At 42.4% G+C, this 14,533-nt stretch overlaps 1 protein-coding gene across 1 annotated transcript in view; it reads left to right on the top strand.

Moving 5' to 3' along the window:
* Nucleotides 1-14,533, top strand: part of ABHD12 (abhydrolase domain containing 12, lysophospholipase) — a 70,942-nt gene that overhangs the window by 41,925 nt on the left and 14,484 nt on the right. The window contains exons 2-4 of the mRNA XM_090285953.1: nucleotides 2,924-3,048; nucleotides 10,670-10,775; nucleotides 13,250-13,369. Coding sequence (XP_090142079.1) covers nucleotides 2,924-3,048; nucleotides 10,670-10,775; nucleotides 13,250-13,369 — 351 coding nt within the window. The remainder of the gene's footprint in view (nucleotides 1-2,923; nucleotides 3,049-10,669; nucleotides 10,776-13,249; nucleotides 13,370-14,533) is intronic.

Raw genomic sequence — 14,533 nt, 5'->3', positions numbered from 1 at the left:
GCTTAGTAGATACCTTTTTTTTTGTCAGGGTTCACACCTTTCTGATTTCTAATTTTATATATCTTTTTCTAACCTAAAACTTGATCTATTTATTTCTTTTTCTTGGAAAACAAAAAACAAAAACATGTCTTGGATTTGTTAATCAATTTTGTATTTCTTATGTCTGAACTTTTTTAAATATGAAAATATTTTTATCTTGCTGAGTATGCAAGTGTAGTACAAAACAGACTTGTAATTTTTTTTCTCTGTGTGCCTTATAAAGAGATTTTCAGATTTGCAAAGAAAATGTACTTCTGACCGTATAGCACTGATTAAAAGAGAATCTAGAGAAATTAAATTTTATTATGGAAACTTATACTCTCAGGTATTTAAAAATTTGTATATTTCATGATAAATATTTATATCAAGATATAACATTAGCAACTCATGTTTTAATAAGAAAAAGCTCCCAGGATGGGAGAAAAAGAAACACACCCCAAAGAATTACCCAGGCGCAGTTCTAAAGGTAAACAGATAATTGTTGCTGTTCAGGAGATAGAAAGGTTCTGGGGAGTGCCCTGCTGAGAACACTGTGCTGACTATTTCTAGATTATAGAAGCCTGGTCCTTTAGGTGTAGAACTTTCTGATAAAAATAATGATATAAAATTTCTAATATAAAGTCTATGGGGTTTTCAAAACTAGTTTTCTTTTGTTCTATGAATTTCTTAATGTAATATTTACTTTTGGTTTTACCTAAAATTACTAACCACTAACTGCCATTCCTGCATTGTCCTCATTCCCATTCTGGGCGTCTGGTTTCCTGGGACTCCCATAACACTTGGTAGCGCTCGATAATACCAGGTGCTTCTTTCAAAGCCCTTATGTCTGCTTCTCTGAGCTGAGAGCACAACATAGATGCAGATGCCCTCTGCTGTCTTTATTGTCAACTTCTTGAGGTACTAGATGTTCGATAATGACTGTTGAATAAATCAGGTGAGTGAATGAGTGAATTACATTATCAGATGTGCATATTTGTCATCAGTTTTATTGGGGCATTATTTACATATAGTAAAATTTACCAGTATATACAATGGTGTTACCACAATCAAGATAAAAAATATTTCACCACTCCAAAAGTCACCTATGCCGCTTGCAACCTCCTCACTGTATCCCCAGCCTCTGGCAACCACTATTCTGTTTTTCTGTCTGTATAGTTTTGCCTTTTCTAGAAATTTAGATAAATCTAATCATACATGTTGTGGAAACCAAGGCAGATTCTTTTTGTCTGGCAATCGGAAGAATATGTGAGGCAGGGTTGGAATCTGTGACATTTCCATTATTGCAGACATTATAGCATTCACGCTTGCTCTCTGCCACGGGCGTGCACTGAGCTACCAGCCGGCCACCAACTGCGCTCCCACTGCTCAGCTCACCATGCGAACCTCACCGCTCGCTGTGCCAACACTCCTGTCACTGTCACTCACCGCCGCTTATATACTATGCATATATAAAGCCGGCTATTAAACAAAATATGACATGAATGCTTACATAACTGCGAATGCGCTGCGCATGCGAATCTACTTATTATATCTAAGCCCACTCCTGGACATCCAGGGTGAGGGAGCTTGACCGACTCTGTTGTCCTCACAATACAGTATATAGTCTTGTGTCTATCTTAATTAATTTAGCATAGTGCTTTTGGATTCATCTGTATGTTTTTAAAACCACCTTAAATATATTTTTGAAATAGTCCAGATGTTATAGAAAACTAGCCCTGCTAAGGTTTTATTTGCTATGGTAAGTTAGAACAGTGGTTCCCAGTGCTGGTCTAGGGGATCATGGGAGGTCCCTAAAATCATTTCAGAGTGTCAATAAGGTCAAAATGATTTTCATAATAACACTGAGGTGTTATTTGCCTTTTACACTCATAGATTATAATAGAATTTTCCAGGTACTACGTGATGTGTGGTATTGCAACACAATTGAGTGTAAAGACAGATAACAAGAATCCAATCCATCTTCTACTAAACAGTCTGCCTTAAAGAAGTTTGTAAAAGTACTAATACCACTCTTCTAACTAAAAGTTTTTGTGTTGGAAAATATAATCACTTTTTAAAACAAATGTTAATTATATTAACATGTAATGGGTTGTTTATGTGTTATTATATACACTAATTATATTTTTAAAATTTCTTTGTTTTAACTTTTCGAATGACAAGTAGTAATACATACAAACCATAGGTCCTCAATTTTTTAGTTGTAGAGAGGCCCTTAGTTTAAGAAGTTCGAGAATCTCTGGGTTAGGAACCAGGAACAGCATGAGGACCTCTTGGAGCTGGTTAGAGATTAGAAAAGGATCTTGAGACCCTGGGATGACAACCTGGCCTGAGGTGCCTGGAGAAAGGGCCTCCATTGGGGGCTGTCAGAAGGGATGAGGGCAGAAATGAGGACATGCATTGACTGCCACAGCCCCCTGTGCCCTCCCAGGACTTTGTTGGGCAGGTTCTGTTGATTTATGCACTTCCTACAAGGAACTACCCACTCCTGTGGCTGGCTTGCAGGAGGGTGATCATAAGGCCCAGAGGCAGCCACTGCCTTCTGATAACAGAATTAGAGCCATGGTCTGATGTTAGGTTGGGCACTTTCTGAAGATCTGATGTCTGTGCTATGTTCTAATCCCAGGGCAAACAGGAAATCATCATGACTGTTTCTTTGGCTTTCAGGAAAATTTTTTTTACAGTAGTGTTCTAAGATCAAATTAAAAGAATACCTAAAATAATGATTTTAATAAAAGTAGGTGAGAAACTGTTCTTATTATTTATTGACCGTGTCTTGTGGGAAAAGATACTTGTAGATCTAAGTTAGTGATTTTTGATGATGCTGTTAATAACTAGCAAAATTGAACCTACTGCCTTTGACCGGTTAATTGTTTTTCTCTTGCAGGCGAAAGGGAATGTGGTTCCGACTGAGGAAGATACTTTTCTGTGTTTTGGGGTTGTATGTTGCCATTCCATTTCTCATCAAACTATGTCCTGGGATACAGGCCAAACTGATTTTCTTAAATTTTGGTAAGTGCCATGTGTTTGTTTATTCCTCAACTTTAGTAAGAGTTTATTTTCATGATGGTTTGCATACAGGGTGGGGCAAAAGTAGATATACAGTTGTTCTTATGGAAAATAATACAATAATTAATAATACAAGAATAAACTCTTTGTTTCATGTACTCACAACTGTAAACCTACTTTTACCCCACCCTGTATTTATGTATCCACCACCCAGATCAAAAGGCAGAACATATATGTTACCCAGAAAGTTCCCTTGTGCCCTGTCCAGTTAAAGGCTGTAAGGAGTACATTGCTCTCCAGGGCTGGCATTTGCGTACAGAGATGAATATTGCATGGTAGGGAGATCTTTCTTTAGCTGAAGCAGGTAAAAATGTTAAAATTGCTTTATCACTTGTACGGTCTAGAAGGTTAATTTAGAAAAGATGACCACTTTAAAAAATAATAATTAGGCCTTTTTTCTTTTAAAAAAATCCAATTTTTTTTCTTTTTTTCTTTTTCACATAAAAACCGACATACTTTGGTTTTTGTGGCATTATATGCTGGCTTTATAGGTGTTGTAGTCTCTTTGAGCTGTCTTGAACCTCATGTTCCGAAGGTTGTTTTTTTTTTTTCCCCATGCTATATATTTACTTTTTTGCAGGTGGGAGGAGAAAGATGCTGAAGTACCAAGCATATGAAATAGAAGGTATATGGTTGCTGGGAATAAACCTTTTAAGGAGCACCATTTTATACCTACAGAATGAGGCTAGCAGGGCAGGGACTATTTGTGTTGGTGCTAAAGGTTTGAAGATAGGACATGGTGCTCTATAAATGATGGCCTTCAGATTGGGTATGGATAACATTTGAACCAGATGAGGTGGTCTCTGTGCATGCTCTTTGGTTGCGTCGGTTTGCAAAGAGCAGATTTGAATCTTATGTGTTTGGGAGCTACAGACTAGGGAAGTCAGTTGAGGATGATGGCTGTGGAGGCAGCAGGGAAGCTGGTAGAGAGGAGGGAGGAGGAAGAGCCCGAGGACCAGAGGGAGGACAGATAGGAGGTGTTGAGATGGTCCGTGTATGATTGACCTGGTCCATGCTAGGAGAGGGGTGGGTAGCACTGGGGATGAGTATCATAGGGCTCCAAAACTCCTTTCCTTTAGTAACACAAGTGCTCCCAGCTCTGCAGGAGCCTGGGTATACAAGTTAACTGTGTAATAAACTTACTGATAGAAACTTGAAAGTCGCTGGCTACAAGCCAATTTCTGCTCTAAAGAGGAACAGTAGGAGAAGGAACAGAAATAGTAAGGTCAATATTCAGTACTTCATAAATATAAAATAAGTTTTTTATTTGGTCTTAAAATAATTATAACTTTCATGTCCTGTGGTCATCTTGGCAGTTGCTCTTGGTTGGGGGCCACTCTGTACCTAAGATGGGAAGATGGCCACAAAAAAGATGAAGTCATTGCTGTGGTTGGTCAACTCTAGGCTTCAACCTGTTCTAAAAAGTGGAAAGTACATACTGAGGTACAAGAATACTCTGCAAATGATGAGATGAGGCAAAGAATCTGGTCATCCTAGCCAACAACTGGCCAGGCTTGAGGAAATCTGAAATAGGGTACTATATACCATGTTGGCCAAGACTGTTGTCCATCACTGCTATGGCAGTGATATTGAATTGGGCATAGGATATGGGAAATACTACAGAGTATGCACACTGGCTGTTATTCATCCAGGTGATTCTGATATCATTAGAAGCATGCCAGCCCTGGCTGTTGTGGCTCAGTGAATTGAGTGCTGGCCTGTGAACCGAAAGGTCACCAGTTCAATTCCCGGTCAGGGCGCATGCCTGGTTGCGAGCCAGGTCCCTGGTAGGGGGCACATGAAAGGCAACCGATTGATGTTTCTCTTACACATTGATACTCATTCAGTTCCTCTTTCTCCCTCCCTTCCCCTCTCTCTAAAAATAAATAAGATATTTTTTAAAACAAGAAGAAGCATATCAGAACAGACTGGTAGAAGGTAAATCATGCAAATTTTTGTTAATAAAACTAGTGAGAACTTGTTTTAAAAAAAATTTTTTTTAACTGTAAAATACATGTAATATACTAAGAGGCATTTGATTTTTCTAACAAAAGTATAGCAGGACTATTAGGAATATATCATCTCTAAGTTTTTGTTAGTTATGAGAAGCTTAAATTTAAAAGGAACTAACAACATTCTAAAAAGCAGGGGACTTTTGTTTTTCTAACTTTAATGTCCCTTAAATGTCCATAGTCCATCCAGCACAGGAGAGTTTGAGTTTACATATAAACACAAAGATACAGAGCTGTAGATTTCCTGATGGCAGACCTCAGAATTGACTGCATGGCTTTTCCACTTTGCTGGCTTCCAGGTACCTTGGGCTGGTGCCTTTGCGATGGCAAGTATATGTGAAATGCTGCTTTCTGGAACCTACCACACAGTGGGATCCCAGAAAATATTTGAATTGAATTGGTTTTCTTCAGATCAATTATTTGGGCTACTTTAGACACAGCCCACAGATTTTCCTATGTCAGTTTCCTAGTGAAATTGCAGTGTGTTCTATAGGAGCAGAGTTTCGGGTTCTCCTATTCCAGCCCCTGTGGCACAGAAGAGGAGGGTATGGCTTGGGCAGTGGAGCCTCCCTGTGCCCCTCAGGGAGATGCCTGTCCCTAACTTTTTTCCATGAGTCTGCTGCATGGGAACAGGATCATTTGCCATGGTGTTTTTAAAGGAGGTTTTTAGTTAGTTGTCTGTGCCTTTTTTTCCTGCAGGGGAAGTGGGGGTCTCTAACACTGCCCCGTAGTGACTTGGCAGTTTCACCTCATGCTGCTGGGGAGGCGTCTCCATTCTTATCTCCTCAAAATGTGAATCTCATGAGCCTGTGGATTTCCATTTGGGTATCGAAGGAAGTGTAACAATCTTCTGGGCCTCAAAATATGATTAAAGAATGTAGTCAAACCTCGGTTCTCTAATGTCTCCCATCTTGAACAATGCGGTTCTCGACCAAGTTGTTCACGGGGAAAAAAATGTCTGAGTTGTTGAACAAAACTTTGGTTTTTGACCCAACAACTCTTTCATGCTGATCTGTATGATTAGTCAGTCGCATGTCTCTCAGGCAGCAAAGGAGAGAATGCGTGAGTATGCGTTGATTTGGTTTTCAAAAAAATCCCTTCTCAAACGGCCTCTGGAACGAATTAAGGTTGAGAGTTGAGGTTCCACTGTATATTCTTAAGTTCACAGTAAATATACCTGAAACCAAATTTATAAATCAGATAAATAAGCTTTAGAAGAAGCTTAACAGCTATGATTTAAGGCATTATTCTACTTTATATTTTCACATGCAAAAATATGTGATCATTCTAAAATCAAACAAAATATTAACTGAAAATTCCTGAATAGTGATGACGAAGAAAATGAAAATCAGTCTGAAAATATTGTTGACATTGTTTATTTCCTACTGGTCTCTTGTCTGTCTCATGCATAAACATAGTATGTGCTTCTCAGTGCTTACAGCAATTCTTTTGCCTTGAATCTAGAACTGTCTCCTGGTGAAAAGGAATATTTTGATTCAGAGACCTTCACAGAACTGTTCTTCTCTGCACATTGCCTTGGACCTTTTTTAGAAATAGGGTAGACATATGAATTATGTATTTGTTCGTAAAGCAGAAGGCCTGCCAATGTAGTTCAGCAGTTACCAGGACAACAATCCTTAAGATCCCTCTTTTTGCTTCCCCATAGCAGTTCCTGTTAACCTCTGATGGTTTCACTTTGTTTTGTTTTCCCTATTCCTTTTCTTTGTATGGAAGCCCCTACAGCCTGCATCATGGAGTTGGAATTTGATAAAACCCAGAGAGCCCTCCTAGCCCTTCCCTTGTTGGCTCTACATTTAGTGTTTCAGGTTTGCTCCTTGCTCAGTAACTGGGAAGAGCTATAGCCCTGATATTTAAAATCTTCAGTCAGTCAGAATGTCCTTTGTAGCTAAGTAGTTTCAGTCTCTCACCTTATCAGATATTTTCCAAATTAGCTTTAAAAAAGGAAGAGTAGGATTTTTTTCCCTTCATTCACATATTGATTTACTGATTATTCATTGAGAACCATTTGTACAGGACCTTTTCTAAATCATGCCCACTGATAGTTGTGGTTGCTAGTAAATGGTGAATATGGCCAGAGAGTGGGTGATGCAAAAACAGAAAAGAGGAAAATCCTGGGTGCCAGTGGCTGGGTGGGCCTTGCTGGCTCACTGGCACAGGGGCCTGTGCATAGGGTTCCTGGGCCATGCAGTGAAGCTCAGTGTGAGCTGGAACTTAGAACTCCTAGTGTGCTACCTCGCCTACAGTTGCTGTGCTCGGTCCCTGCTCCAGCCCTTTGTGTAACGCAGGGGCCCAGAGGGTGGGCTTCAGCCAGTATCTTGGAGTCACTGGGCCAAGGTAGATAGATGATCACACTGGAACTTAGAGCGCCCCAGGCCCACCTGTTATAGGCCAGCAGGAGTGAGCTGCATTCTTGCCTAGGCAGATCCTGTGACCCTTCTCAGGCTAGCTGAGTTTCCTTTTACCCTTAACCCCATTCCTTTGCTTTGTGGCATTTCTGCTCACTTAAACCAGCAGTGGCCAGGTGGTTCCTCTAGCCACTGCTCTCTAGAGTTGTCTGACCCCCAGGAGTGACCAAGGGCCTCTTACTAGGTGGAAGGGAGATGGATGTACAGCATCTGCTGGACCTAGTGCACTCACTGCTTCCTTCTTTTACGATAGTTTCTAAAACACAAATAAAAGGGAACTGGAAGACAAGCTTTGTGGAATGAGCCTGTTCTAGAATAGAATCAGGTTCCTCAGTTCCTAGATTTCTGGGGTTTGAATGCTTTCAGGATTAGCTGCAACTCTTTGTAAGTACTTTTCAAGCAGGCAGTTCTCTGAGCTCTGGGGTGGTATGTACATAGCTTGGCTGCTTTCTTTCCGAACACAACCAGTCAAGGCCTTAAAGCTGGGCCAACAGAAGCCAGTGCCCTCAGCCTTTGATGACACCCACTTTCTGTTTGGCACTGTGGCCAGCAGTAAGTAATTCCAACCTTAGGAGCAGAATTGATTAAGTGAGTCTGGGAGTGGGGTTGACAGTGGGCATTGGGTTTGGATAATCAGAGTTTTATTGAAGAAGTCATTTCACCTCACAATTGTCAGATGAGGAACTGTCATATCCAGCTAGAGCCCTCAGCTTCCACATTATAGAATAAAGTCCCAAAATGGAGACCGCAGGAGTAGGTGTCTGCATTTGAAACAGTGTAAGAAACAGAAGTTCTTCACCAGCTTTCTCTCTGGTCAGGAGCCTTCTCTGAGTCCCATTGCCAGAGTAAAATCTGAACTTCGTAACATGGCTGCATTTGTTCCCAGGTTGTCGTAACTAATACCACAAATTTGTGGGTGAGCTTAAAACAACAGAAATTTCCTGTCCCAGTTCTGGAGGCTGGAAGTCTGAAAGGAAAGCGTCGACAGTGCCATGCTCACTGAGACTGGGTGGAATTCTTCCCTGCCTCTTCCCAGCTTCTGGTGGTGGCCACAATTTATGGTGTTTGTTGGTTTGTAGCTGCACCACTCCAGTCTTGGCCTCCCTTGTCACATGGCTGCCTTCTCCCTCTGCCTTTACATATATTTTTGTGTCCTTGTCTCTCTGTGTCCCAATTTTTCCTTCTGATAAGAACAGCAGTCATATTGGATCAGGATTTACCTAACAAGCTTGATCACCTCTGTAAAGACCCTATTTCCAAATAAGATCACATTCTGAGCACTTTAGTATCTACTTTTGGGGGAGGGGGCACAAGCCAACCATTAACAGGGAACTTGGAGCCGGTGAGAATTCGAATCAGTTTACCTTTCTTTCTTCCTGTCCAGTTAGTCAAGAGTGGGCCATAGTGTCCAGCTGCCTGGGTGCAAATCCTAGTTCTGTCCTGTGTGAGCCATAAAACGACAGTAGTACCAACCTGTCTCAGGATGGTGTGCATGTGACAAAAGGCATGGAGCTGGCACAGTGGGAGCACCAGGAAATGCGATGCCATTTTTCTTTTGAGAGGAAATAATTAAAATTTTTAAGAATTTAGCCTGCTTTGGGGGGAAGCTATGGATTAAGAAGCTGGAGGTACAGAAAGCAGCCCACGTGGGAGGATTTGTCTCCCTGCACGGTCTGAAACATTCGCTCAGGAAATTTCTGAAGGAAGAGCATGTGTGTATCCCCATATACTCAGGAGCTGGATAATTCATTTTTTCAACAAATGTATACTGTGTACTGAGCCACAGTGACATTTTAGAAAGTAAGAGTTAGATGTGCAGGTATATGGTGGGAGAGCATTCAGGCAAAGGGGACAGCAAGTTCAAAGGGCCTGGAACAGGAGCTTGATGACTACAGCTCAGGAAGGAGATGGGGCAGGAGATGAACACACTTGACTTTTACACCACATGGGTGTGTGAGGTTATTTAATTAAACTATTCTCTTCAGCAAAAGAAACTAAAGACTCTGCATCTTCCTTACAGAAGGTGAGATCAGCTGGAAGTCAGGACCATACTGCTCTTTGTCACTTACCCACTTTGGGAGGTGCCATTTTATAGAGTGAGTCAGTCCCACCTCCAGGCTTTGAGTTTGGTTTTTTTAGTTTTAAGTTTTTTTAGTTTTTAACTGAATATATCTTCAAATATGTTTGCAACAAGTGATACAAGTACAAAGACAAATGAAAAATTAAGCATCTCACACACGCAAGTTTATTAACAGCCCGGTATGTGTTTTTCTGTATTTCTTTCCAGCCACACTGGGTGGTGTTGATGTTGTTTGCTTCTTTTTACAATAACAGTGTGGGATTATGCAGCACACACTGTGAGTTTATTGCTTCTTCCCTCCTCTTCTCACTTACCTGTAATCCTCCAGTGGATTTGATTAATCTCTGTCTAATGGCCCCAGGACTTCCATAGTGTGGATGCACCACAGAATGTATCCCTATTGGCAGACCACTAGTTACATTTAGGTCTTCTGCTCTATTGCCCACCTGATAGCATTCAGCTCTGGATGGGTTCTGAGGATTCATCCACCTCATCTTCTGCTATTTTTTCTGTGTTAAGTGGCAGCACTAGAAGTTTCAGAATCCCATTTAACTGTCTCACGTCCGCATTCAGTTGGTTGTTGAGTCCTATGGCCCCAGCCCAGAACAACATCCATCTGTCACCTTTCCCACCATCCCTCCCACCAACACCCTGGCTCCAGCCTCCAGTTGCAGCTTACTTGAGCTGATTCTAGAGGTCTCACTGGCGTCCTTGTCTCCACTCCAGCCTCTCTCATGTCCAGCTTGACCCTCAGGTCTTTCAGGGATCTTGCCTTCCTCATATGTATCTTCCCGCACTTTGAAGAATCTTTGGTGTGTTTGTCTCTAATCAGACCTTGCCCATGCTGGAGGTTCTGGAGATTTACTCCCAGTGTCCCAGAGAAGGCTAAAGGCTAACCGACAACCCCACCTGAGACTGAAGGGCCCGGTGTGCCAGGCAGTATTGTGTTGGAAAAGACTTGTCACTCTTCTGATAGCTTCACTTCTGCTATATGTATGTGTGTCTACCCCCACTAATCCTGATTTCAATCTCTTTGTCCTGCTCAGTGAGGGTTCCCTATTTCATTGACTTGAAAAAACCGCAAGATCAAGGTTTGAATCACACCTGTAATTACTACCTCCAACCAGAGGAAGACGTGACCATTGGAGTCTGGTGAGTGTTGGGGCAAGTGGCTACAGGGTCAAGGCACCCACTCTGTGGACTCTGTAGGAGGCAGGAGGGCCAGTGTTGTCCTTGACAGCAGTCACAAAAACTATTGCATGCCCATTTTGATTTTCACCCACTTTATTTCCAAAGCAAAGAGCCCTGCTGAATTTGATCCTAATGGAGCAACAAACTCTTCTGAGGTTTTCAAACAGCTTTGTTAACCAGATTGCTTTTTGGAGAGAGCCTTGTTTCCAGTGAGAAAGAAAATACTAGAAGCAAAGGAAATATAAACACAGAATTGTGAGTGCAGGTTTGAGATATACCATTTCTTTCCAGAGAAAGGAATATTTAGATATTAAAAATGACTTGATCTCTCTTAACATACAACACTTTGGCAGTTGGTAATGGTGGTTTTTGCTATTTTCTTAGTATTATTTTTTTTTTTGTACCCATAAATTTGAATTGGACTTAAGCTCCATGACTTCTTTGTCCTAAGCATATGTTTTAATTTTTTTTCCTATGGACAGGTGGACATTTTTGAACAACTAAATTAAAATTGACCAACCTTTTTGTGGTGTCCCTTAATCTAGCTGGGTTTCTTTTTCAGTAGCCATAAAGTATCTCCCCACTGTCTCAGAAAACCACTGTATGTGAGCTTTTAAATGAAATGCAGTGAATAGCTTCCAAGTGTGGATTGTGAGGAAGTTCTATGCATCTGTAATAATGGTCCTGGGTAAAGAATATAAAGTGAGAAGGGAAATTTTTGTTCTTAGCAGTTGGTACTAGGACTCTAGAGTCTTTTCTCATTTGCAGTTGACCACTTTATGCACGTGGGGCACTTTGCTTTTCCATCTTCAGTCATAAACTTGACCTGTTTTGTTCAGAACTGTTCGGTGGGAATTGGTTGGCCTTCCTGCTGGTGAAAGAGGGTTTGTGCTTTGAAGACGTGGGGTTAGTCTGAACTTCTTCCTCCTATTGCAGAAGGGTGTTTGTTGTCCTGATTCTTGGGCTGAAAGCTCTCACAACAGTTATACAAGAAAGTTGTATTTAGTGACAACAGCGAGTCTCTAAGTAGTGACAGCCAGACTGTGTTCGTGGGCACCTGCTGCCTGCCCACATCTGGCAACAGTAAGCTCTGTTCTCCAACTGCCCTCACCAGGTGCCTCATCTTCCTACCAGCAAAGGCTTGAAGGAAAGCTGAGGATATGCTAGGCCATCAGTTCATTCTCAGCTGTCTGTCTGTGTTCATAGTTATCCACCTAGCAGGAGGGAGGAGAGCCCCAGGAATAGGTCCCCTTTTCTTTGGCTAGGAGCTTCCTGGGCTTTTGTCAGGAGCCCTGAGTTTTGGGGTAGGTTGGCTCCTGGAAGTGCATCAGCCTCCAGCAACTTTAAAGTATATCATTCCATACTATAGGTTTATAATTGTAGGAGAGTGATAATTACAGTGGTCAGAACCACCCAAAACGTGATCTCTGGAACAGGTCAAAAGATATATTAGAAATGAGATGCTAAAACTTAAGCGCTAGAAAATAAGAAATTGGCCATTAACTACAATATTTTTAAAGATTCTTACTAGTTAATTTAAATGAGTTTTACAGAAACTTTATTAATTCAGACTATTCCCAGTGATTAACAGTATTTGACATAGTCTGAGTTAAGATTAACTGAAGCATTTCTTTGAAGGAGGGTTTTGTCAAGTGGACTGAGTCTCTCAGACCCTGGCCAGGTGTGGAGTGAGTTGGCTGAATGTAAGCTCACCCATGCAGTGAGGTGGCCTGCAACACCTCCTCCTGCAGACATGGATCTGCTCTGAGACAGCTTGAGAGTAGGTTCTGGAGTGTGCAGTACATTACAAATGGTTCTTTAAGGATGGCCAGGCTTCTAGTGCAGCTCACAAGATCAGTGTTGCTGAATTAGCACATGAGACAACATGATACTATCTTAAATACACTGTGAGTTAAATTGTGTACAGCTTAAAAATATGGATACATATGAGGGGAAATGCTGTTTTTCAGCTACTATTTATTAAGTGCTCTTTCTATGCTAGTCCCAGGTGAAGGTCTTGTGACCTATCCAGGTGGGGTCTTTCCTCACCAAGCTTCCAGTTCCTACTAGAGAAACAACTGGCTCCACATGCCTGGTAACTGCAACCAGTGTGAACCTCTGTGGCCCAGTGGAGGTTCATTTATAAATCAGGAAATCTCCCATTTAAGCTGTCAAAAGCTATCCCAGGGGGGGAGTTTAAGGGTATTAACTGGTGATGGGAAAAAAATACAATAGAGATCAAATTAAAAAGAAGAAAAGCTATCCCTGCATCTTGGAGTTCTGAATTCAGTAGTTATTTAATTCTGGTGACAGGGACAGTTTGCTTCTTCAGCTCACTGGTCCCTTGCTGTCAGCTCAGCTGTAACTCGAGCTATACTTGTTCCTTCAGCAGTCATTGTCATCTAATTGTGCTGTTCCCCTCTGCTTATTTTCAGGCACACTGTTCCTGCTATCTGGTGGAAAACTGCCCAAGGGAAGGACCAGATGTGGTATGAGGATGCCTTGGCTTCCAGTTACCCTATCATCCTGTACCTGCATGGGAATGCAGGGACCCGGTGAGGAGAGGAGCCCACACATGTGTCCTCCCTGCAGTGCTGGCCCAGGCCGGTTTACTGACCCACTGCAATGAGGGAGCAAGCACACAGGGGAACATGGGGTTTGCCGGCACCAAGGAAGGGAGTCTAGGTGAAACTTACATAAAGTATTGTTCCCACACGCCCAGAACAAGGCAGGGCTGTGTGCCAAGTGGGCCCAGATCCTGTTTCCTTGGGAACCACCGTGTTAAGATGTGGGAAGGTCTGATCAGAAACTGAAGCTCACACTGACTGGGGTGGAATGGAGAAGGCTGTGTCTGTTGGCGTGACACAGATCCTCAGCCAGAGGGAAATATTCCTAATATAACTTAAAGGGCAAACTGAGGGTCCTTGATTTAGGGAACAAAGTTTCTCAGTGGGTAAGGAAGCAGTGGTCCTTCAAAGGGGTAAGAAGGGGTAGTATGGCTATAGGGCCCCAGCATGCCCTGAGGAAAGTTATCTCCTGTTCTTTAGCAGCATCTGTCAGCCTATCCGAGGATAGCAGGCAGGTTGTCACTTTCTTGCTGAGAGGCATACCCTGCTGGAGGAGGAGGAACGCTTCCTAGAAAGGGCAGCAAGTGCCGAAAGAGGCAGGGTTGGCATTGAAGACAGAGAGTCTAGCAAAGAGACCCCAATTGAGCGTGCACAGATAGGCTCATCCTCTGAGCTGGCCCCACCATGCTGTCAGGTCAGAGTTACTTTTGTGAGTTCTCTGCTTCCAGCTGTAAGCCAGCAGTGCCAGTACATCCTGCTGGGCCAGTGATGAAATACAACTGTCTGTGGCAGGTAAGCCCTTGTCTAGGTTTAGCCCAGGTGCTTTTCAAGACTGACTTTGATGACCTATTCTTCAGACTATCTGGATTGGAGCTACCACTACCTTTTCTTTAAAGAAGGATCCTTCCACCTGATATGGTCAGCCTTGCTCAGAAGAGTCTCTGTGGGACAGCTGGCGGGGGTGAAGAGGAGGTGCATTTTCTGAACTAAGCATTGCCTGAAACCCCCAGAAGGGTCACTGCCACTGCATGTGCCTTAGGTCATGTGAGAGAGAGCCAGCATGGAGCTGGCAGGAGGCAAGACCTGGTGCCTTGGCTATGGTGGCAGGCTGGAGGGTGGTCATTTTATAGGGAGAATCAGCAAGGAGAACAA

Source organism: Furipterus horrens, unplaced genomic scaffold (assembly GCF_987537825.1).
Source record: "Furipterus horrens unplaced genomic scaffold, mFurHor1.1.pri manual_scaffold_8, whole genome shotgun sequence".
Taxonomy (NCBI): domain Eukaryota; kingdom Metazoa; phylum Chordata; class Mammalia; order Chiroptera; family Furipteridae; genus Furipterus; species Furipterus horrens.
Note: the sequence above shows the minus strand (reverse complement) of the source record. Positions and strands in the feature narration are given on the sequence as shown.